A 23,372-nucleotide genomic window follows, 5' to 3' on the forward strand; every position below is an offset into this window, starting at 1 on the left:
TGTATTACTGGCCATGGAACAACTGGTTAAACTGTGCATAGTAATAGTTAATTATGTCATTAATTACTGATTTATGTATGATGTTGTAAGGGGTTAATGAGTCACACCAGATTTTTTTTAGCTGAGTTGAAGTTTCAGTGTGAGAAAATAGCTTGGTATTTGTAGCATTCAGGCAGTTTTTAGCCATTATGTATTTTTGTTGTGTGTTCCTGTAGCAAAATTTGTTAAAAAATTTAATAACATTTTTAAAGCTATATGCTTGTACCCAAGAAAACAGAGGCTTTGAACTGCTGTTAAAGGAAGGTTGAGGTAGGGTATGAGTAGAAGAAGAAGATTAATGTGACATTGCCATTTTGGTAGGAATGCTACAAAGCATGTAACCTCACTGTGTATGTACTACTATGTGTCATCTACCTCACAGAAGCTTTCACTAAATACAACAGCTAAATGTGTTACCCTTTGAGCAGAAAGTGCACACATTCACACACACAACCACACAGATATCAAAACTCCCACTATGGCTGCTGTAATGTGCATTTTGATGTGTGTGTGTGTGTGTGTGTGTGTGTGTGTGTGTGTGTTTTTTGTGATGATATCACACATCAGTCTGCTGCAGATGAGTGGTTGCCTTTCACTCATTTTTCGTATGGTAGTGTATAATAAGAAATAATTTACACAAGTATTTCTTGGATATTTTAATTGATGCTTGTTTTGTAGATCTCATGTGCCTATAATCCTTTCTGTTAATCGAGGTTGTAATTAAGTTTTTCTTTCCTTTGCTAAGAATGAAGAAGAGGATACCAGCATGGAGGTGGACGATGAAATAAAAGTCATCACACCGGTTCAACCACCCACAAAGAAGGCACGCATGGTTCTACCAGAGCATGAAGGTGGTTACCGCATCACCATGCCTGCAGGCACGACACCTCGAAGCCGTGCCATCCTTTCAATGGGTGAGTTTTCCATCCATCCTTTGAAGGGTTTCTAGATTTGCTGCGATGTAGATAATGTTTAATTGTATTTTACAATCGTGTTTCACCACAATTTATCCATTGTCATTTGCTGTACATTATTTTTAATTTTTTCTCACACATTGCCTCATTTGATTTCTATTATCTGACACAGATTGTCAATAGTGGATTATGTGATATGATGAGTGTTCAATAAGTAATACAACACTTTTTTTTCATGATAGGAAGTTGGTTTTATTCCGAATTCCAGTACACCATATGATTCTCCATCCTTTTGGCTACAAAACTGTATTTTACAACGTAATCTCCATTCAGTGCGACGACCTTACGCCACCTTACTGGGAGGTATGCCCACGTGATACCACTCTACTGGTCAACATCGGAGCGAACGTCTTGCTGCATCAGTAATGTCCCCATTATCCACATACTGCTTTCCGTGGACTACTTGCTTCATTGGTCCAGTGAAGTTTTGTGAGCTCGTCTTGGGTGTGCAGACTTGTAAGAGGCCGTGCATTGTTGTGGAGAAGTAGAAGTTCATTTGAATTTTTGTGGCGACAAACACACAGAAGTTGTTTCTTCAGTTCAGTAGCATAATACATTTCAGAGTTGATTGTTGCACCATGAGGGAGACATCAAATGAAGACTGTTGCCATGATGTTACCGGTTGAGTGTGTGGCTGCTCCAGGAATTGCATTTTTATTTCCAGTTTGAAGTGATGAACCCTTGTGTCATCACCTGTGATGATGATCGACAAAAAATGGCCACTGTCAGCCTCGTAACACACAAGCAATTCCACACAGGTGGACCTTCATTGCTTTCTACACTCTCCTGTTTGGCAGCAAAGAACCCTTTGGGCACACACCTTTGGATTCCCCAACTGGATGATAAAACTACCAAAAGAGGCATCCAGTCAAGCAGCCAGTTGTTTGATTGTGATCTCTTGCTTACCTCAGATGAGTGTCCACACATTCCAACATCAGGAATCACTGCTGTGTGCAGCTGGCTGGCATGCAGGAGTGTGGACAGGTTTGCGCTACTCTCTCCAATGACGACAGATGCCATGCCTAACGACTCATCGTGCTTTCATTCACTGCCAGGTCTCCGCAGACATTCTTCAAGTGCCTAAGAGTATCTGTGATGCTGTGGTTTTCCACCGAAAGGAACCCAATGACAGCTCTCTGCTTGGAATGCACCTCTGTTACAGACACCATTTTTAAGTCTATGTATTGCACCACCATGTATCAGAACTTTATGAAACTATAAGGGCTGAAGCGGAAATATTCCACAATGTCACACAACAAATTAAACGTTGTTTCAACTCAAATTGACTGTGGAAAAAAATATCTTGCATTACGCCCCTCCATAAATGGTGAATAATAATTAATAGCAAAAACTTACATGTTGGAAGTACACAATTATAGAATAAAAATCCATTAAATGTGGTCTAATTTGGTTTAAACTGCACCTGTAGCCTGCGTTAACAATAAAAGTACTATTTCTTTAGCATGTAACATGTCCCATTCATAATTGTTCAGGTGATGTTCCGTGTGTTTATCCTCGCATTTGGGTGCAATTTTTTTATGCACACATCTATGAACTGAGTTACTAATTCTTTCAATGACTCTCAGGTTCATCTTGTAAATTTTGAAAAGATTGCAAAATCCAGTTCTCCAGTTCTTGAACCATATCAGCAGAAGTGATTTACCCTTCACTTTTAAGATGACTTCGGAGAGAAAAATGAGATGATTGAGGTCAGATAATATTCAAGGGCCTCACGGAAACTTTTTGTGGGCATGATCATAGCTCATCAAAGTGTTATTGTAATAGGATGAATAGTGTAGGGACACACAGGTGTGTGTGTGTGTGTGTGTGTGAGAGAGAGAGAGAGAGAGAGAGAGAGAGAGAGCGTGAGCATGCATGTGTGCAAAATATGTTGTACAGGGTGCACATAATGTCCAGAAACACTTTCAATTATTTATTGCACAGGAACTAAACATTGTACAGATGTCATACATATTGCATTTTGGAGAGAAACTCTGAAAGTTTGTTACAAACATTCAATATGCGAACCATGAGTGACCTGGCAGACGCTTAAACGGTAAACGAATTCTTGCCATACCTGTCTCAGCATGACTGTGGCATTCGCTTACTGTATTATCTCCAGGAGCTCTGCTGAGAACTGAATTGACAACCTTGTGATTACAAGACTAGAACAATACCCACCCAAGGCTGTAAATTTTTGATACCTAACAGCGTTAGGAAACCTTCAATTGTTTTTTTTCCCCAATGTTTTTGAAAAGTATGTTTTACTGCTTTAGGAAACTAGTGGGCACTGAGCTTCAAATCTAGCATGTCTGAAGAAAATAGAAGATGGCCAGTCTATGCTTTTCTGTTTTAGAGTGCTTGTTTTCACTGTCGGCAAGCAGGCTACACAAATTGCGTCTGTTGCACTGAGGCCCTAAAAAAGCACACTGGTTTGAGGAGATTTAGACAACACATTGTACAGTAGAGCAGGTAGATTTTGCAGCAGCTTAAGCATTTATTCAAAGTTCGTTTACCTTTCCAGATATGAGTTGTGAAACTAATGTGCCAGGTTACAGGTAAGCTGCCGTTATCATAGAGGACAAATATTTTAGCGTGAAAACGTACAGCTCTATGTTTTCAGTTGCAGCGAGACAATCAAACAAGCACCGTGGAACAGTGTTTGACCGCCTGGGAGAATGTGTTGTGTCGAGCACTACAGGAGGAGGGACTCCTCCGGAAGAACCAGCCGGTGCTGGAACGACAGTCATTACTGTCACAGGAGTAACTCCCAGTCCGAACAAGGTGAAGTACTTGCAAATGTACATTGCATTTTATACCTGCTTACCTATCAAAGTACGTTTAGTTTTACACCTGTAATTGGAGCCTCCATTCAGTACTTTTTCAGATCAGCAACTCCTGTTGATATATTGTCTTAATGTGGTAATTTCATCCAGGGTTGCAGGACTGTGGCATCACATGCCTGAGGTGATTTGAAAGGTTTCAATATAGCATAGACACTTTAAGGTGGCAGTTGGTAGTAAGTGTTTTGAGCTATGACTGTGTAAAATACCTGCAGAGGTCGGCTGTGTATACCTCATTTGTGGCACTGTCAACCTCAGAAAGTGGTTGCCTTTACCAAATAACTAGTGTACTCTGCTTTGTGTTATGTTTTGCAGTACTTCTTGTTTTCTTTCCTCATTTTGATTTGAGTGAGGAGATTAGGATTAATCTTTTTGACTGTACCCTGTCAGCTCAAAAAGTTTCAGACTGAGTTAACAAAAAATAGAGAACAGTTAAGATGATGCTCGAACAGTCCACGGGTAATCTGCCGGTTCCTAGAGTCCAACGGGCACAATATTTCGGCGATCAGACATGTCGCCATTGTCAGTTGTCAGCAACATTAGGGCACCTACTTACTTGCTGGCAAAATATCTGGCTGAATTACTTAGCCCCTATGTAGGTAAATGCCCTCACCATATCCGTAATTCCGTGGATTTCGTGAAATGTCTCGACAACTTCAGACTGAAAGACACTGACACCCTAGTGAGCTTCGATGTGGTTTCACTATTCACCAGGGTGCCTCTACGAGAGTCAGTTGAGCTTATTGGGCAGAAATTTGACGAGAAGACCACCGAACTCTTTAGGCATGTCTTGACCTCAACGTATTTTCTGTTTAATGGAGAATACTATGAGCAAACGGATGGAGTCGCAATGGGCAGCCCACTGTCACCGGTGGTCGCGAATTTGTACATGGAGTACTTTGAGGAGGAAGCCTTGGTGTCATCCAATTGGAAACCTACTTGTTTCTTCCTTTATGTCGATGACTCGTTCGTCATCTGGCCCCATGGTAGGGACAAGCTCGTGGATTTCCTTACACACCTAAACTCCATGCAACCAAACATCAAATTCACTATGGAGACCGAAGCTGAAGAAAGATTACCATTCCTGAATGTCATGGCCAAGAGAAGAGCTGATGGTACCCTGAGCCACGGTGTGTACAGGAAGAAAACGCACACTGACCTGTACCTACATGCAGACAGCTGCCACCACTCTTCTCAGAGGAATGGAGTACTAAAAACACTAGCACACAGAGGGCGCAGCATCTCAGATGCAGAGAATCTGCCCCAGGAATTGAAACACCTGAAAACCGTGTTTTGAAAAAACGGGTACTCGGAATGGCAGATTAGACGCACTCTCCGTCCCACCACCACAGCACAACCTGTGGAGATGGATGAAGTCACAGTAGAAGAAGTAGCCACTGCCTTTATTCCGTACAATGGCGCACTGTCGGGGAAAATCGGCCGTATATTAAAGAAACGCCGAGTTAAAACAGTCTTTTGCTCGCCCAATAAGACACGGGCATTACTGGGAAGTGTGAAAAATGACCTTGGTTTGAGGAAGGCCGGCATATACCAAATTCCCTGTGAGTGTGGGAAGACTTATATCGGTCAAACAGTACACACCATCGAAGATCGTTGCCGAGAACATCAAAGGCACACTCGACTGAAATATCCGAATAAGTCGGCAGTAGCAGAGCACTGTTTGTCCAAGAAACACGAGATGGATTATGAGCGTACCAAGATCCTGGTTCAGACCTCTAAATATTGGGACAGTGTTATAAGGGAGGCTATCGAAATTCGCACCAAGGAAGATCTTATCAACAGAGATTGCGGCTACAATCTCAGCAAGGCTTGGGATCCAGCATTGAATGTAATTAAGAAGACTCTCAGCAAGAAGTACGAACTGGCAACCAGGGCGGACATAGCAAGCACATCGACGCTACGACAGATTCTGACGCCCACGTCTTCATTACCACCCGTGTGGGGATGGTATTTAAATCGGCCGCCCGCCCTCAGGAGCTCAGTTCGTCAGCACTATGAACCAGCACTATACCCGTGGACTGTTCAAGCAACAAATACCGGGAGAAACTGAAGAATCACAGTTAAGATGATGGTTTTAATACTTCAGATGTTGTGTATGATATCTCACCACCTGAGTACAGCCAACAGATGTTCATACAACCATGTGAACTGTCAGAAAAGCCCTGTCAGAAATTGTTCAACTCGCATATCACATTGTCCGCTTGCTTAGCTGAGTGGGAACGTGCATGCCTCCCATGCAGAGCGCCCAGGTTCGATTCCCGGTTGGGTTGGAGATTTTCTCCGCTCTTGGATTGGGTGTTGTGTTGTCCTCGTCATTATTTCATCCACATCACCAGCATGCAAGTAACCCAATGTGGCGTCGACTGAAATAAGACTTGCACTCAGTGGCTGAACTTCCCCGGATGGGGCCTCCTGGCCAACAGTGCCACACGATCAAGTCATTTCAGTTCATATTGCATCGGCTTGACTGTCGTTATGTGACTTTCTGCACTTTATCGTTTTGTGGTAGGTTGTGAAATTACAAGCTTTTTCATGATTTTGTAAGTAATAAGTAATGATTCTGATGGATGTAGCGGACTGGTGGGAAAATGACATATTGTAGTAGCATATAAATGAACAAGCACGGCAAATTTCATGTTAGTGAGAAGATAGGTAATATCGTCTTCTGGAGAGTTAAAGTTATCCCTATATGGGATCATAGTTTCTTTAGATTGTTGTTGTTGTTGTTGTTGTTGTTGTTGTGGTGGTGGTGGTGGTGGTGGTGGTGGTGGTGGTGGTGGTCGTCGTCTGTTTCTCTGAGATATTCCTTTTGGGCTTCATGCTGCACTGAGTTTGGTCGAACTGCACCTGATGTCACCCACATGTGCAGCAGAAAGACATTTGTGCCATACGCTGCTCTCAGATGTACCCATTACCCAGACGTCCAGTGGACAAGAATGTCAATGGCATTAATGCTTCTTTGTTTGTTCATGTTAAGAGTTTGTCTGTAAAACAGTGAGAGTGAATCATTGCACAGAGAGTGTAGATTAAATAGTGTTTTCTCCACAAGTTGTTGAGTTACTCCTTCAGTAGGATTACTAATAATTACTGTAATGACTAACTAAGGAGAATACATTGGGAGATCATCAACTTTTGCTGCATCAGAAGAGTTTTCCAGAAGTGGACTCTCTCAAGGTTCATAGGCTTATTAATAACATCAAGTCTTATAACCCGTGATAATTTTTTTCCTGGAAAGAATTGTCTGCGCTTTGCATTTCAATCAAGTCATGGCAGGTGTCCACACACAATTGTTTTTGTTTGGGAGTCAAGGTGCGCAAGACAAACTTTGATCACATTTTTCTCTCTTCAAAATATTCTGGAGAATGTTTTGTAGATATTTCTTTATTGAAATTTGTGACATAACAATGTTGTCACACTACAGCCACACATCCATCACTTCGTACAGCCTGCTCGCAACTGACTGATTGAAGGCGTATCTCTCATTTCCAGTTCTTGATTTAAGTTGGCATTGTAGTTACTACAGTGATGTTACTTATGTGCCTGGAATAAAATCAGTTTCAGAAGTTTTTGGACAGAGTGCATGTCGGTTCTACTTTTGCAGAAGTTGAATTGCAGGTGTAGTGTGTCAGCCTAACAAGAGTGAGGAGGGTCTCGTTCCTCTACACTTCTCTTCTTCCTGCAGCAGTCCGAGTTCTCGTCTGTTTACTTTTGCCACAGACTGTCGCATTATAATAAATAAAGACATTGTGTAGTGTTTGTTTATTGTTATTATTAACCAAGAAACGTGCTTCCAGCTGTGATGACAGGCTGCTTGCTCAATCACTTTCTGCACAATATTATGTCATCTGGAAGTTGATTTGCAACTACGGAATGTGTGACAATATAGATCCTGCGGCTACAGTACCCTCCTGAGGTGACAGCTGCTGTCAGCCTTGCCTGCTGATTATGCAACGGTTGACACAGCATCACACAAAGGACTGTTGTCTGGTGTGTGCCAGAGGATGCAACAGAAGAGATTGGTTAATATGACATTGTGAGGAATCCAAGAATCATCAGTTTGGTAACGGAGGGGAATGGGGGTGGTCATTGTAAAGGGAGACTAAGGCTTCCAGGTTCACATGCATGTAGACTGCAGTAGCTGTGTAGAGACATAGAGGCTAGCATAGGGACAGACAATATGGGAAGCTGCAGCAAACCAGTCTTCAGACTGAAGACCACAACACAATTGCCATTGTGTTACATTCAGTTCTGTTCCACATGTTCATGAAGGAATAGTGATTTTTTTTCTGTCCTGATTTTGTTTCGGTTATAACGCATACAACATTTTTATTAATGATATGAATATAATAGAGGGAAACATTCCACGTGGGAAAAATATATCTAAAAAGAAAGATGATGAAACTTACCAAACAAAAGCGCTGGCAGGTCGATAGACACACAAGCAAACACAAACATACACACAAAATTCTGTGTGGATGGATATGTGTGTGTGTGCGAGTGTATACCTGTCCTTTTTTCCCCCTAAGGTAAGTCTTTCCGCTCCCGGGATTGGAATGACTCCTTACCCTCTCCCTTAAAACCCATATCCTTTTGTCTTTCCTTCTCCTTCCCTCTTTCCTGACGAGGCAACCATTGGTTGCGAAAGCTAGAATTTTGTGTGTATGTTTGTGTTTGCTTGTGTGTCTATCGACCTGCCAGCGCTTTTGTTTGGTAAGTTTCATCATCTTTCTTTTTAGATATACAACATTTTTATATATAATAGGACGCCATTGTTGTGACATAAATTTGTAATTTGCTTCCAGGTAGGAAATTCAGTATTTTCCCGTCTAGGAGGAAAGAAAGCAGCTGCATCACCTGTGGCAAATTCAGCAACACCCGTGCGTGATATGAGGTCGAGTGGGCCAGTGTCAGGGCAGCTGCAGTATGCAGGCATACTTAAAAAGAATTCGAATTCGCCGTCAAGGAAAGGCACTATTGTAATAAAACAAAGTAAGTGTTATGTGTGGTATTTGAAAATAAGCAGCTGCCTTTATATTTTTCTGTGCTTATCATTTTTCACATTGTATCCACAGTGTTTGATGTAAGTATTATTCCAATATAATTTTCCTGTTTGTTACTTGTTGTAAGTTGACTGACCTGCATGATGGGTGGTGCCACAAAAATCATCTTGGCAGTGTTGTTTCAGTTGTCTGAGACTGCAGACATGTGTGCAAGTTGCATTTGTGTGTGTGTGTGTGTGTGTGTGTCTGTTGCTGACAAAGGCCTTAATGGCCGAAAGCTATAATTGTGTGAACCTTTTTGTTGTGCCTATCGTGACTCAGCCTCTCCGCTATATTGTGAGTAGCATCTTTCCTCTCTAATTTAAGTAATTTATCAATATTTTTACACAACACCTTCAAAATAGATATTCATTTTGTACTTGTTTGTTTGCACTGCCCACATTGATCGTGATCGGCTTTTGTGTTATAAACTTCACATTTGCATTAATACAGATCAGTAAACTTACAAAGACCGTGGTAAATCTCGATTTAACAAGTTGCTAGCAGTTGCAAGTGACTATAGGCCTGTGGCAACTGACTATATGAGCAATAGTCTATGACAGTGGTAGTCAACCTGTGTGTCGCAGTGTGTCGCAGTGTGCTGATGCACCGTGAATGACCACCAGGGGCACCATGAATGAGTTTTGTAGTTAGTGGCAAAAAAGACAGTTGTTGGAAATTTCAGTTTTAGTGTCAACCTGTGTGGTTTCACAGGAACTCCACTTTAGATTGAGACCTGCCTGCGTAAACAGTCAGTAACCCCGAAGCTGAACAATCGTGCATGACACATAGCACAAACAGTGACTGTTGTGTTTGCAACCAGTTTTTATTATTGTGTTACTTTGTTATAAAGTTGATAAAGGGGAAAATCTATGGGAAAGGTTTTTAATTTTTCAAGTGCATGTGAAAAGTGAATGGTTTCTGAGGACAACAAGGAATGTGTTTATGACAATAGGAAATGCGAGTTTAGAAAGTATTGCGATAGCAACTTGCATTTTGCTTTCATGTGCATTCGTGTGAACAATGTAGAGTATCTGCACTGTTGTTTGTGTTTGAAAGTACTTTCTGTTGAATGTAAGCTAGCTAGCAAATTAAAGCATCATTTAGAAAGTGTTCATAAGAATGATGTGGTCAGACCAAGAGAATACTTTTCTAGAAAATGGAGTCAAATGAGAGAACAAAAATCATAATTTTCTAAGTAGGTGAAAATCTCGAATAAAATATTTCTAATGTCCTACAATGTAGCTTACCTAATATTAAAACGTAGCAAAGCCCATAGGATTGTGTAAGAGCCATTTCTACTGTGTGCTATCAACGTGGTGGCCAGTATGCTTGGAAAGTCCATGACAAAACAGCTTCTGCCCCTTTGTTTGTTGGCTCAATTAGTCATTGAATACAAGATTTAGGAAGGGATCTTCCTGAATAAATTATAGAAAAAATTAGAGACAGGGATTTTGGTTTGCAACTTGATGAGTGCATTGACAGCAGTAGAGATGCTTGTTTAATTTTCTATGATCAATTTGTTGATGAAAAATGTAACAAAATGATATCTTTTTTATGTAAGGAAATAAATGCATTTATGAGAGGCATTTGTTTGAAATAATGGACAGCTTCATAACAGAAATTCAAATTAACTGGGTTCACTGTGTTGGTGTGTATGCTGATGGTGTGCAGTTTATGTCAGGGCTTTAAAGTGGTCTACAAGTACTTACCCATGGCAAATCTCAAATGGTTCAAATGGCTGTGAGCACTATGGGACTTAACATCTGAGGTCATCAGTCCCGGCGGCAAAGCTCCTGGTTTTATGTGCACTCATTACATTATCTGTGCACCCATTACATTGTGTGTTAAGAAGCATTTGAGTGGTTGATCTGAATCAAATGGTGCAAATTATCATAAATGAGGCGAATTTTAATAAAAGTTTCACTTGGAAAGCTAGAAAAATGTGTCACAAAAGGAGCCGAACAAGCAACTCTTATTTTGTAGCAGCACTCATCAGGTTTCCAGGGGAAATGTACTGTCGTGCATTTTGGAACTGCGGCAAGAAGTATTTTCTTATCTGGAATGTCAATAAAGGACATTTACATGACCTTACCCTCAAAAGTCTCTTAGTAAGCACGTTGTGTAACTGTAATAAAAGTGAACATTTTGAAAAAAAGCTACTTTCTGTACAACAATGCAAGGAAAAGGTAGATTCCTTCTTACTGTGAAAATGACTGTAAAAAAAAGTTGTTGACAGACGCAACTGAAAGACACTTAACACGTTCATTCACAAAAGCAAGCACACTTCACAAACACGACTGTCATCTCCAGCAGGTAAGACCAGACTGTGAAGACGGTGTTCACGAGTGCATGAGGTGTGCTTACTTGTGTGAATGGATGTGTGTGTGTTTCCTTTTATGATGAAGGCTGTGACCAAAAGTTAATGTGTACATGTCATTTAGTTGTGCCTGTCTGCAACTTATGGTAAGTTGCAGTCTATCTTTTCCTCACAGTGTTGAAAAACAGCCTGATGGGTCCTTTCTAGTTATATTGTTCTGTAGCTTTTTATCTACCAGTTATTCTAGGTGCTAATTGAAGATAGTGACAAGGCAGTGGTGGATGCAAAAAAAATTGCAACCAAACAAACATTACTTCTTTGGTTCTTCCATTACATATACATTTCCATATGCAACTCCACTGAACTGATACCAAATAGCCTTTTTGCAGTGAACACGTAGTATATAGTGGGGTGATCACTCTGTTGTAGAAATAATTCAAAAGGCAAGATTGCTTAAATACTGTTTACTGGATAACTGGTTTCAACACACTAAAGGTGACATCATCGGATCTGAATGTTGATCTACATTCAGATCCGATGATGGCACCTTTAGTGTGTTGAAACCAGTTATCCAGTAAACAGTATTTAAGCGATCTTGGCTTTTGAATTATTTCCTCAAATAGAGACTGATGTACACCACTAGTACATCAATTTCTTCAGGCAATTAAAGATTAGGAATACACATGCAAGAGGCAAGGAGAGTCAGGTAAAACGTGAAGTTTTGAAATGGAAGTGGAATAATTGCAGAATGTTATTATGGCATTTGAGATTCTCTCACTAGTATGACCCAGTTACTTTCTGCATAGATTTCTATTAATGTTCTATTCCTAAGCAACAGATAAAAGTATAAAGAAAAAATTTGTTTCTGTATTCATAATTGGAAATATCAGCTTTCTTCAGACAGAATTTAACAAAAATTAAGAGGCAATCTTAATAGGCATATACACACTTTTTTAAAATGATGACCAGTTTCAATCTTTTATAGGATGTGTAGAATTTTGCACAGAGCATAACTTAATCATAGCTAACACTTGGTTCAAGAATCATAAAAGAAGGTTGTATACCTGGAAGAATCCTGGAGATACTAAAAGGTATCAGATAGATTATATAATGGTAAAACAGAGATTTAGGAACCAGGTTTTAAATTGTAAGACATTTCCAGGGGCAGATGTGGATTCTGACCACAATCTATTGGTTATGAACTGCAGATTGAAACTGAAGAACGGTGGGAATTTAATGAGATGGGACCTGGACAAACTGAAAGAACCAGAGGTTGTAGAGAGTTTCAGGGAGAGCGTAAGGGAACAATTGACAGGAATGGGGGAAAGAAATACAGCAGAAAAAGAATGGGTAGCTCTGAGGGATGAAGTAGTGAAGGCAGCAGACGATCAAGTAGGTAAAAAGACGAGGGCTAATAGAAATCCTTGGGTAACAGAAGAAATATTGAATTTAATTGATGAAAGGAGAAAATATAAAAATACAGTGAATGAAGCAGGCAAAAAGGAATACAAACGTCTCAAAAATGAGATCGGCGGGAAGTGCAAAATGGCTAAGCAGGGATGGCTAGAGGACAAATGTAAGGATGTAGAGGCTTGTCTCACTAGGGGTAAGATAGATACTGCCTACAGGAAAATTAGAGAGACCTTTGGAGAGAAGAGAACCACTTGTATGAATATCAAGAGCTCAGATGGCAACCCAGTTCTAAGCAAAGAAGGGAAGGCAGAAAGGTGGAAGGAGTATATAGAGGGTTTATACAAGGGCGATGTACTTGAGGACAATATTATCGAAATGGAAGAGGATGTAGATGAAGATGAAATGGGAGATATGATACTGCGTGAAGAGTTTGACAGAGCACTGAAAGACCTGAGTCGAAACAAGGCCCTGGGAGTAGACAACATTCCATTAGAACTACTGGTGGCCTTGGGAGAGCCAGTCATGACAAAACTCTACCATCTGGTGAGCAAGATGTATGAGACAGGCGAAATACCCTCAGACTTCAAGAAGAATATAATAATCCCAATCCCAAAGAAAGCAGGTGTTGACAGATGTGAAAATTACCGAACTATCAGTTTAATAAGTCACACCTGCAAAATACTAACGCGAATTCTTTAAAGACGAATGGAAAAACTGGTAGAAGCGGACCTCGGGGAAGATCAGTTTGGATTCCGTAGAAATGTTGGAACACGTGAGGCAATACTAACCTTACGACTTATCTTAGAAGAAAGATTAAGGAAAGGCAAACCTACGTTTCTAGCATTTGTAGACTTAGAGAAAGCTTTTGACAATGTTAACTGGAATACTCTCTTTCAAATTGTGAAGGTGGCAGGGGTAAAATACAGGGGGCGAAAGGCTATTTACAATTTGTACAGAAACCAGATGGCAGTTATAAGAGTCGAGGGGCGTGAAAGGGAAGCAGTGGTTGGGAAGGGAGTAAGACAGGGTTGTAGCCTCTCCCCGATGTTGTTCAATCTGTATATTGAGCAAGCAGTAAAGGAAACAAAAGAAAAATTCGGAGTAGGTATTAAATTTCATGGAGAAGAAATAAAAACTTTGAGGTTCGCTGATGACATTGTAATTCTGTCAGAGACAGCAAAAGACTTGGAAGAGCAGTTGAACGGAATGGACATTGTCTTGAAAGGAGGATATAAGATGAACATCAACAAAAGCAAAACGAGGATAATGGAATGTAGTCAAATTAAATCGGGTGATGCTGAGGGAATTAGATTAGGAAATGAGACACTTAAAGTAGTAAAAGAGTTTTGCTATTTAGGGAGTAAAATAACTGATGATGGTCGAAGTAGAGAGGATATAAAATGTAGACTGGCAATGGCAAGGAAATCGTTTCTGAAGAAGAGAAATTTGTTAACATCGAATATAGATTTAAGTGTCAGGAAGTCGTTTCTGAAAGTATTTGTATGGAGTGTAGCCATGTATGGAATTGAAACATGGACGATAACTAGTTTGGACAAGAAGAGAATAGAAGCCTCTGAAATGTGGTGCTACAGAAGAATGCTGAAGATAAGGTGGGTAGATCACGTAACTAATGGGGAGGTATTGAATAGGATTGGGGAGAAGAGAAGTTTGTGGCACAACTTGACTAGAAGAAGGGATCGGTTGGTACGACATGTTTTGAGGCATCAAGGGATCACCAATTTAGTATTGGAGGGCAGTGTGGAGGGTAAAAATCGTAGAGGGAGACCAAGAGATGAATACACTAAGCAGATTCAGAAGGATGTAGGTTGCAGTAGGTACTGGGAGATGAAGAAGCTTGCACAGGACAGAGTAGCATGGAGAGCTGCGTCAAACCAGTCTCAGGACTGAAGACCACAACAACAACAACATAGGACGTGATCAGATCATATTCCAAAGGTTGCAGGTGAAGATGGTGATTTTGATCAGGAATCCAGTGTGTGATGCTTGGATGTTGACATTCATGTCTTGCACATAGGTTTCACTCTCCATGTCACTGTCTCTGCCTGCCACCTTTGGAGTATGGTTTGATGATGATCGAAAACAAATTGAAACCAGTCACCACTTTTAAATAATTTGTGTTTGGTATCAAGACTGTCTTTTACTTTTTATTAAAAAACAATTGTCTATGTTGCTTACACCATGGAGCCTAATTGTGCTATCTAAAGTTCATGTGTACCAAATTACATCAAGTTTTACCTTATTCACATACAAAGTTTGCCTCACTTGAGATTTGAAACATTTGTTTTATTTTTATTTACTTATTTTATGAAGTGAAGTGTGTTTGAATTGAAAGCTGATATCAGTGAAGTGGTATTTTGTGTTGGTTAATCTTTCATATCGATATCCTGACATTTAAATCTTTCATATCGATATCCTGACATTTAAATCTTTCATATCGATATCCTTACATTATGTGCCTAATGGCAGTTGTCATTTATGATAAAATTTGAAGGTTTTGTAGATGAATTTGATTGTAGTCTTATACAGAGTGTAGTACCATAATTAACAGCAAAAACTGACACAGTTGGAAGTATATGATAATAGAATCAAACACTTACACAGGAAACATGAGTAACAAACAAGCCATGCGCAGGGTAATTCTAAATGTTCGGTTACAAGCTGCCACTGACTTCAGTGTGAAATATTGTCCAAGTTAGTACAAACATGAGTATTTCAGTTAAGTCCTGACCAAATTGGCACAGATTTCACCCATTGTGTACCTTAACAAGAAATGTAATACTATTTCAGCATGTTACATGTTAAAATATGTAGTACATTTGTACCTGTTAAAGGAAACATTACACATGTCCTCGCACTTGAGTGCAGTGCTACACTTGTGTCTACAGTGACTTTAACACACTGATTCATCGTGTAAATCCTAAGAAGACTGTGCAATTCGCTGTTCCAGCTTTTCAACTGTATCAATGGGAGTGTTATACACTTTGCTTTTGAAATGACCGCAGACAAAAAAATCCAAAGGATTGAAGTCGAGTGATCTTGGTGGCCAAAGTACAGGCCCACTCAACCTATCCATCTTGGACCACTTTACTGCTTTAGATATCATCTTACACAACAGCAGCAAAATATGTTGGTGCTCTGTCAGACATCTACAGGCATATACATACTTGGCCAATAAATGACAACCAATGGATTTAGCCAAATGTTGGTCACCAACACATTTGCATTTGGCCTCTCGTCCTCGGCAAATGAAGGGCTTGGGGCGAGAGGCTGACCGGTAGAAGATGAAATTATGATGGTGGACGATCTGTCTTTCAAAAAGTATGGAGCAGCGGGGTGGCACAAAATTAATGTCTGACCTTAAAGCTTAATTGGATTATGGGCTATTTCATTATCCTTTCTGAATGGAAGCTATAGATTTTGAAATGTTACTGAATTGCATAGGCCCCAAAAATTTCCAAATATGAAACCTCTTTTAGAAGAGTTGCACCTGCTGCAGAAACATTTATGGTCACTCTGAAATACTTAGCTACCGAAGATTCATATGCCAGCTTAATGCATTTTTAGACAATTGATACACACCCATTCAACAGGCACAGCATATTGCTATTCAACTGTCAAAGATTTGAGCTGACTTCCACACTAGCAAAAAGTTCCCAAGGCCAGCCCACCGCCAATGATTTGATGTTACCATTGGATGTCCGAATGACAGCTGAGGCCAACTGCTTTGTCGGCTCCAATTTGCCACCCATACACACTAAGCAAATCTCAGCCAACAAAGCAGCTGCTTGTCATTCATTGGTCTTTGTTGGCCTAGTATGCCCGTGCCTAACCGCATTCCCCAGCCATGAGACATTTTGAAAATTTGGTACCAGTTAAATAGACACTTAATTGAAAAGCTTAAATTTGAAGTCCATTTGGACAAACTGGGAGAGTGCTACTTATTGTAGTCACTTGTATCTCCCAAATGACTCATTTGGCAACCCATGTTTGCTGGAACCATGTGGCTTCTGTTATATAATTCTATATGTGTCCTTTTCTGATATTAATTCTGATGTGATGTTAAATGTTTAATTGTGTTTTATTATGCCCCCTTCATTGTTCAAGCATTTATTGACACCTTAGGAAATTGCTCATTACACTCTGCAGTTCCCTCTGAGAAATTTAAGCAACTTCTTGATAAATTTTTGTTTTAAGTTCACCTAAGTGTGTGGATTTGATTTGTAAACTTTCTCTTTTAATCCCCCCGCCCCTTAGAGATAAAAACCGCAGGTGGTATTAAATCAGGGCAAAGAGTGAGTCATATGTTGTTAGTGATTTCCTGTAATGAAATTAATTGAATGTGCTGCTGCAGAGTCCTGCTGAAAGTTCATGAAAGCACTTTCTCTCTCAGTTAATTGGCAAAAAAAAAAGGCTGCAAAATGTTTCCCACGCATTTCTCACTGTTAATTTTTTTCTGGAAGAAACAGGGCCTATTATTCTCTCACCACTAATAGCGCACCATACTCTTGTTGTTTGATCACTCAGGGAGTTCCTCGTTAGGCATTTCAGAACCCCGATAATAGTTATTTTTGAATTAACATAACCACTTATGTGGGATCATGATTCGTATGAAAAGAAAGTTGGCTTATGGTCAATTACTCAGTCGTGCACCCTATTCAAAATCCATTCACAAAACTGCAATCTTTTTGCAAGATCACCCAGTTTAAGTTCTTGCACTGCAGTTATTTTATAGGGCTGTAGCTTTGGTAACTTTGTAGCTGTTTGAACAGAGCCTGACAAAATTCCCATTTGCTGAGAACGACATAGAATTGAGTTTCAAGGAGACCTTCCCACAGTATATATAATGTTATCCAGAGTTTCTTCTGTAAGTACTGTAAGTGGTTGTTTATGTTTCCTATCAAGAACACTTCTTGTTTCACAAAATTCATTTACCATTTGATGATTCATACTCTGACTAGGAGTGTAAATATCAAGAAATTCTTCTTGAAATAATCTCCTTACTGCATGCATTGATTCTGTATGTATGTATGTATGTATGTATGTATGAATAATACATGAATACTTTTTAGCAAATTGAGTACTTGTATTTCCCCATTTTACCTGAAACACTTTCACTCAATACACTGTGTTGCGTTGCCTAACAAACAAAACATGTGATACTTGCACAAGATGTCTACACATACAAAGGCCTCACAGCAGAGGGGAAATATGCTCCTTGCCAAGGGGAAATATATTCCTTGCCAGCAGCACCACCTGCTGGCTGCCAGTGGGGAAAAGAAATCCTCGCCAGGCAGTTGTGTTAAGGATTGATCACGCTCTGTCTTAATATTGCATTATTAAAGTTAAGAAAAAATTGTATACCGTTACATACAGAATTGTGTGTAATGAATGTGTTGTCTGACCTGTCAAACAATGGAAACTCCAGGTTGGAACTTCAACAATGTAAGGAAAAGATAGATTGCTACTTACTGTAAAGATGATACATTAAGCTGCAGACAGGCACAACTAAAAGACACTTACATGTTAGCTTTTCACGTTTGTGGGAATGAATGTGTGTGTGTTTATTTTTCTGGCGAAGGCTGTGGCCAAAAGCTAATGTGTAAGTGTCTTTTAGTTGTGCCCCTCTGCAGCTTATTGTATCATCTTTATGGTAAGTAGCACTCTATCTTTTTCTTATGTTATTGTGTGACCTATTATAGACACACTGCAATGCTTGCAATAAATAAATAAATATACCCTGTGTGCTGTTCTATTGTCATTAAATACAATTTAACGCACATTTCATTTTCTGCAGAAAAGACTGGGACCATGCGAGCAGATGAGGAAACAGGAACTGCAAAAGAACGATTGGGACTGAAGGAAGATGGTCAAAAAGGGAGCACACCTATTGAACCTGCAGTGGTCAGAAAGATTCTTTCAACAACAGGAAAGATGTCTGCGGGAATACTGAGTAAGTACACATCCTTGACAGATACTCTCACATTGTGTGTCACAGAACGTGAACTTCAGAGGATTAAAGGAGGATCTCACTTTTCTGATATACCCAAAATACAATTTATCATATTTACCTGATTATAAGATGAGGTATTTTCTCAAATTCATTCTAAAAATATGGGTTGTCTTGATTTGCAAATTAAACTATTTCTAGTGAGATCAATGCTTTTACATTGTTTAATAGATTAATATAGGAGTCATCTTACAATTACTGATGAAGCTTTGACTATTGTGGTTTTGTGCAAATTTATTTTGAACAGTCCCAAAGGGCAGGCCTTGGTAAACAATACTTGCATTCAAATAGGCTAGAGATTTCCTGATATGCCAAAGTGCTTGACGCAGTGTCGACGTCGCTTGAACAGTTGCGTGACACTTGACTCACGGCACTAGTGCAAGGGATATGTGAGAAACTATGAACTAGCCAGTATAACAGTCTAATGCTCTGCTTAAAAATTGACAATTTTGTTAAACACGGGAAGAAATAACACTATCAGCTTACAAACTTTTATTCTATTTGAACAGATTTGCATCAAAAGTTCTGAAACATGTATGGGCACCATATACATGCATTTATGTTGAAGTAAAGGTAACATTCAGACGCGAATATCTTGTCTTTCAAAAACCACTACTTGATTCTGAATCCAAGTCAATATTTTATTTGTGTATGAGAAACTGTAATGAATTACTAAGTGGGTAGGTCATGTGTTGGAACACTGGGGGAAAATGTTACCAGCTTTTAATTCAGATAAAACAAGAAAGAAAATTAATCCAGAATTAAATGTCTAACAAATGAAGTAATCACATTAAACTGACTGGAATTGTTATCACAAAAATAAATTACAGTGGTAAGACCCGTCGTGAAGATAGTATCAACAGGTGTGACTAGATTGCGGGATAAGCAAAGGTTTGAGAATTGGACTTAATTATGATCGAGATCTGTTATTTATGTATCAGTTGCTGTTGTTACACATGACCTACACCCCAGAAGAAATTGCCTTCCATGTTTCATTGTTGCTTAAGCACAGCACTGCACAACGTTGCAGGGGAAACAGTTACACCAGCTTGGCTGAGAAATATGATAAGTGCTTGGAGGGGAGCACCATTTTTAAACTGCAGTTGTCCTGCATCCATACATATTCAGTATTGAACTGACTTTGAAACTGGACAGATACTCAACAGTAGCATAAATTTTTGCATGATAGACTAAAGTCTAGACTGGGCCTGTAGCGTAATTCCATGTTTTGTACAGCAATGTTGTCAATGCTTGCTGTGAGATATGATGGGAATGACAGAGGGTATCTTAGCTGCTGGTTCTACACAGCCAATGAGAGAGTAGCACACAGACGATGTGTTTAGAAGCAAGAGGCATTGTGACATTTTCACATCAGTATAGATGTGAAGCCCTCTATGTGTTTGGGGAAAAGAAAAAGAAGAAAAAGGAAAAAAAACAGCTGTTTTCTTAGGTCCCACCACAATGACAACTTCAGAAATCACAACATATTCGGAAGAAACAGCCAAGTATTTGTGACAATGAAGATATGAGGTTCACAGCTGCCCTGTTAGGATGGTAACGATGATGATTAAAAATAATGATACCACAGACGACACGCTAAGTAAACAAAAAAGGCAGTGAAGATAAAAATTCATGTAAACAATTTCTTTTTGTTTATTTTGTTTCTCATTTGTGTTACTAAAATGTAGACAGTCAGTAAATGGCATTAGTTTAGAATAGATGTAATGTTACCTTTTTTAGGCAGATACCTTACTTCAATAAAAGTTTGTAATTTTGATTAGCCAGAACATGTTAAAAATAAGTATTTCTCTAGGAGCCTTAAAAAAAAAGAGATTGTCTTACATTCAGGGTCATCTTATACTCGGTTAAATACAGTATCAGAAAAATTTCATCTTCTTTTAAATTTCCACTCTGATTTTAAAAACTGAATGTGTTTCTGTTTATACTTTATCATTGCTGCAAATTCATTTAAATCAGACATAGCTGTTGTCCAGCCTTTGCCAACCAAACTGAGTTTGTGTAACCAACAATACTCGTGATGATTAGATGGTCACAACAATGGCCTTTTAGAGTTCCATAACCTGTTGTAGTGTGTGGCGCATTGTCAGTTACAAACACCTGTGCTGCATCATTTAGTTTATCTAATGTCATTTGAGAGCAGTTTGTTGCATTAGCCGACTCAAGGAATTTTACAACAGCAGGGAATAACTTGCAATATTCTAAATATGGCACTTGAAGAAGGACAACAAAAACACTGGGTCCCATTCTGTCTGTTTCTTCACACAGGACACTTATTTTTGTTCCAGCTACAGACTCACTTGTGAGCTTCTTGTGGTCAGAAGCAGTTTCTAGAAACAATAGAAAAAACATCATGAAACACAAGTGACAAAGTAAACGCAATAGTGTGAGTTCAGCTAGAAGTTAGTTTGGGCAGCAAAGTTAGTCCAATAGGTCTGTGTTTTTACAAGGTTCTTTTTATTCAGTATACAATGGTATATTATGTCTCATAGTATTTTAAATTTATTTTTTTTGAACAGGATGTGCATGACATATACTTGTCACTTTGATCATTACTCTTGCAGAGTACGGCAATGAGAAGACTTGAGTATGCAGTTTAATTCACTATTTAAGGTCCGAAACCAATGAGATATTCTTGTTGCGCACAAAACTAACATATTGTCCTATGAGTTAATGCATCAGAACCAAGGACTGCTTTTTTCTTCTATTTCTATCATACCCCCAATCTGAAGTCTCAAAAACAACTTGCTTATTTGACAAACATTTCTTACACAGTCTTCCCACACGGTAGATTTCCATTTGAGAATCCAGCAGTCCATGCCCGTAAGGCATGATTTTTGAGCTTCTCTAGTGGAGTATTTGCTTTTACAAATAGTTAAACAGTTTTTTTACTCAACTTTTCTTTACATTGTTTTCTTTTTTTTAGGACTAATTTAAGCTTTCAACAATTGATGATTTGTTTCTTTTGAGAAGCAGCAGCATTTGTCTTGCTAGTGAACAGAGGGTCTCTGATTTAAGATGTTTCTCAATGTTATCTTCCTTTCTACCTTTTCTCACACAATTTGAGAGTTGCAAAATCTGGAGAACATTGTTTGTGAATTTGTGGCATATAAGCCCTGACTCGCATATTTTCATGTGCATTCACAGTCGTGTAACTCATACTTCACAACACAAGATAACAATCAGTTTACAAAGTAAAACCAAATTGAACTGAACTACGTGCTTTCGAGAAAGACTTTCAGCATGGTGGCTGGTGAGAGTATCTGAATTAATGATCAAATTCATTGACTGACTTTTATTACTTCCTGGTCACCGCCAACATTAGTTAGCAGACAGCATTGTGTTCAGGGCATCTATATCTACAAAAACCAGAAGTAACACCACAAACTGATGGTCGCCAAAATTTTTGGTGTAATTGAGATTGAAATCGTCTTATTCGTTGGCATTAGAAACATTTGTTGGCATGTTACAAACAATAAACTTTATATCTTCGGCTAGCTCATGTTGATAGTGACTGGACAGCAATACCAGTCAATGTATTTCGATTTTTGTTGATTCTGTCATTCCCATCAGCTGCCTTGTTGACAGTCTTGTTTGCATATGTCTTTGTTCTACATTCCGTATCTTCCATGTTGTCCTGTGTTGCTACACTTCCTGTATAATATGTAGAGACCATAAGTTCTCCCATCTGTTCGTTGACGCGGCACCACAGCATAACTTTTTGGCAAACTGAAGCTTTCGTGCACATGTGGACACACACCTTTGCAAACACTGTGATATGGACATTCTCTTTCTTAATGTGGCATCGCAAGATGTTTCAAAATACCAATACCCAAAAATGGATTACTTTGTAGATATTTATACACAGAAAATAAAGTTATCTGTAACTGTTGCTGATAAAATAGTTCATCTGGATGCAATATTATGAAAAGGATAGATTGCTTATCACCATATAGTGGAGATGTTGAGTTGCAGATAGGCACAACAAAAGACTGTCAGACACAAAAGTTTTCGACCAAAAAGGCCTTCACTGGAATTGGACAACATACGCACACCTGTTCACACAATCCCAATTCTCCCACACGCGACCACAGCAGCCTCAGACTGTGTGTGTTTTTGTCTAATTCCAATGAAGGCCTTTTTTGGCCAGAAGCTTATGTGTTTGACATTCTTTTGTTGTGCCTATCAGCAACTCAACATCCTCTCTATGTGGTGAGTAGAAATCTATCCTTTTCATAGTATTGTCATTATTCCATACTGGATTTTTCTTTGTTTCTCCTGGATACAAATTGTATCAAAATAACTTTTATTAGGTAATTTCACATTTTTCAATTTTGAGCCAGAATTGCACCTACATTTGGACTTATCACAAATGCATATTTTTCCAATCCCTGTCCGTGACCAATATTTCACGAATTCATGATGGTTGACACGAAGAAGGTTGTTTTATTTGAAACAGCGCATTGTGTATGAGATAACAATATATTCAAGAGTCTACAACAGATGGATCTCGGTGATATTGGACGATGGTCTGTGAATCGCTTCTGCTACCCACCTTGGAAGTATGTGTGACCTGTGATTTCTTCCAACTACTGGGCACAGATTTTTGTTTGAGTTGTATATGGTATATTATGAAAACTCCATTGCAAATCCTGTATGGAACATGATAGGGATTCC

The 23,372-nt window shown here is 39.2% G+C and overlaps 1 protein-coding gene across 2 annotated transcripts in view; it reads left to right on the forward strand.

The window, feature by feature from the left end:
• The window catches only part of LOC124716891 (uncharacterized protein C19orf47 homolog), a 44,494-nt gene that overhangs the window by 11,182 nt on the left and 9,940 nt on the right, over window positions 1-23,372 (forward strand). The window contains exons 5-8 of one of the 2 annotated variants that reach the window (XM_047243444.1): window positions 785-953; window positions 3,643-3,797; window positions 8,680-8,866; window positions 18,465-18,620. In XM_047243444.1, the coding sequence (XP_047099400.1) occupies window positions 785-953; window positions 3,643-3,797; window positions 8,680-8,866; window positions 18,465-18,620 (667 nt within the window). Of the gene's footprint in view, window positions 1-784; window positions 954-3,636; window positions 3,798-8,679; window positions 8,867-18,464; window positions 18,621-23,372 lie in introns of both variants that reach the window. The other variant, XM_047243443.1, reaches the window with a different exon arrangement.

This window comes from Schistocerca piceifrons, chromosome 9 (assembly GCF_021461385.2).
Source record: "Schistocerca piceifrons isolate TAMUIC-IGC-003096 chromosome 9, iqSchPice1.1, whole genome shotgun sequence".
Lineage (NCBI taxonomy): Eukaryota > Metazoa > Arthropoda > Insecta > Orthoptera > Acrididae > Schistocerca > Schistocerca piceifrons.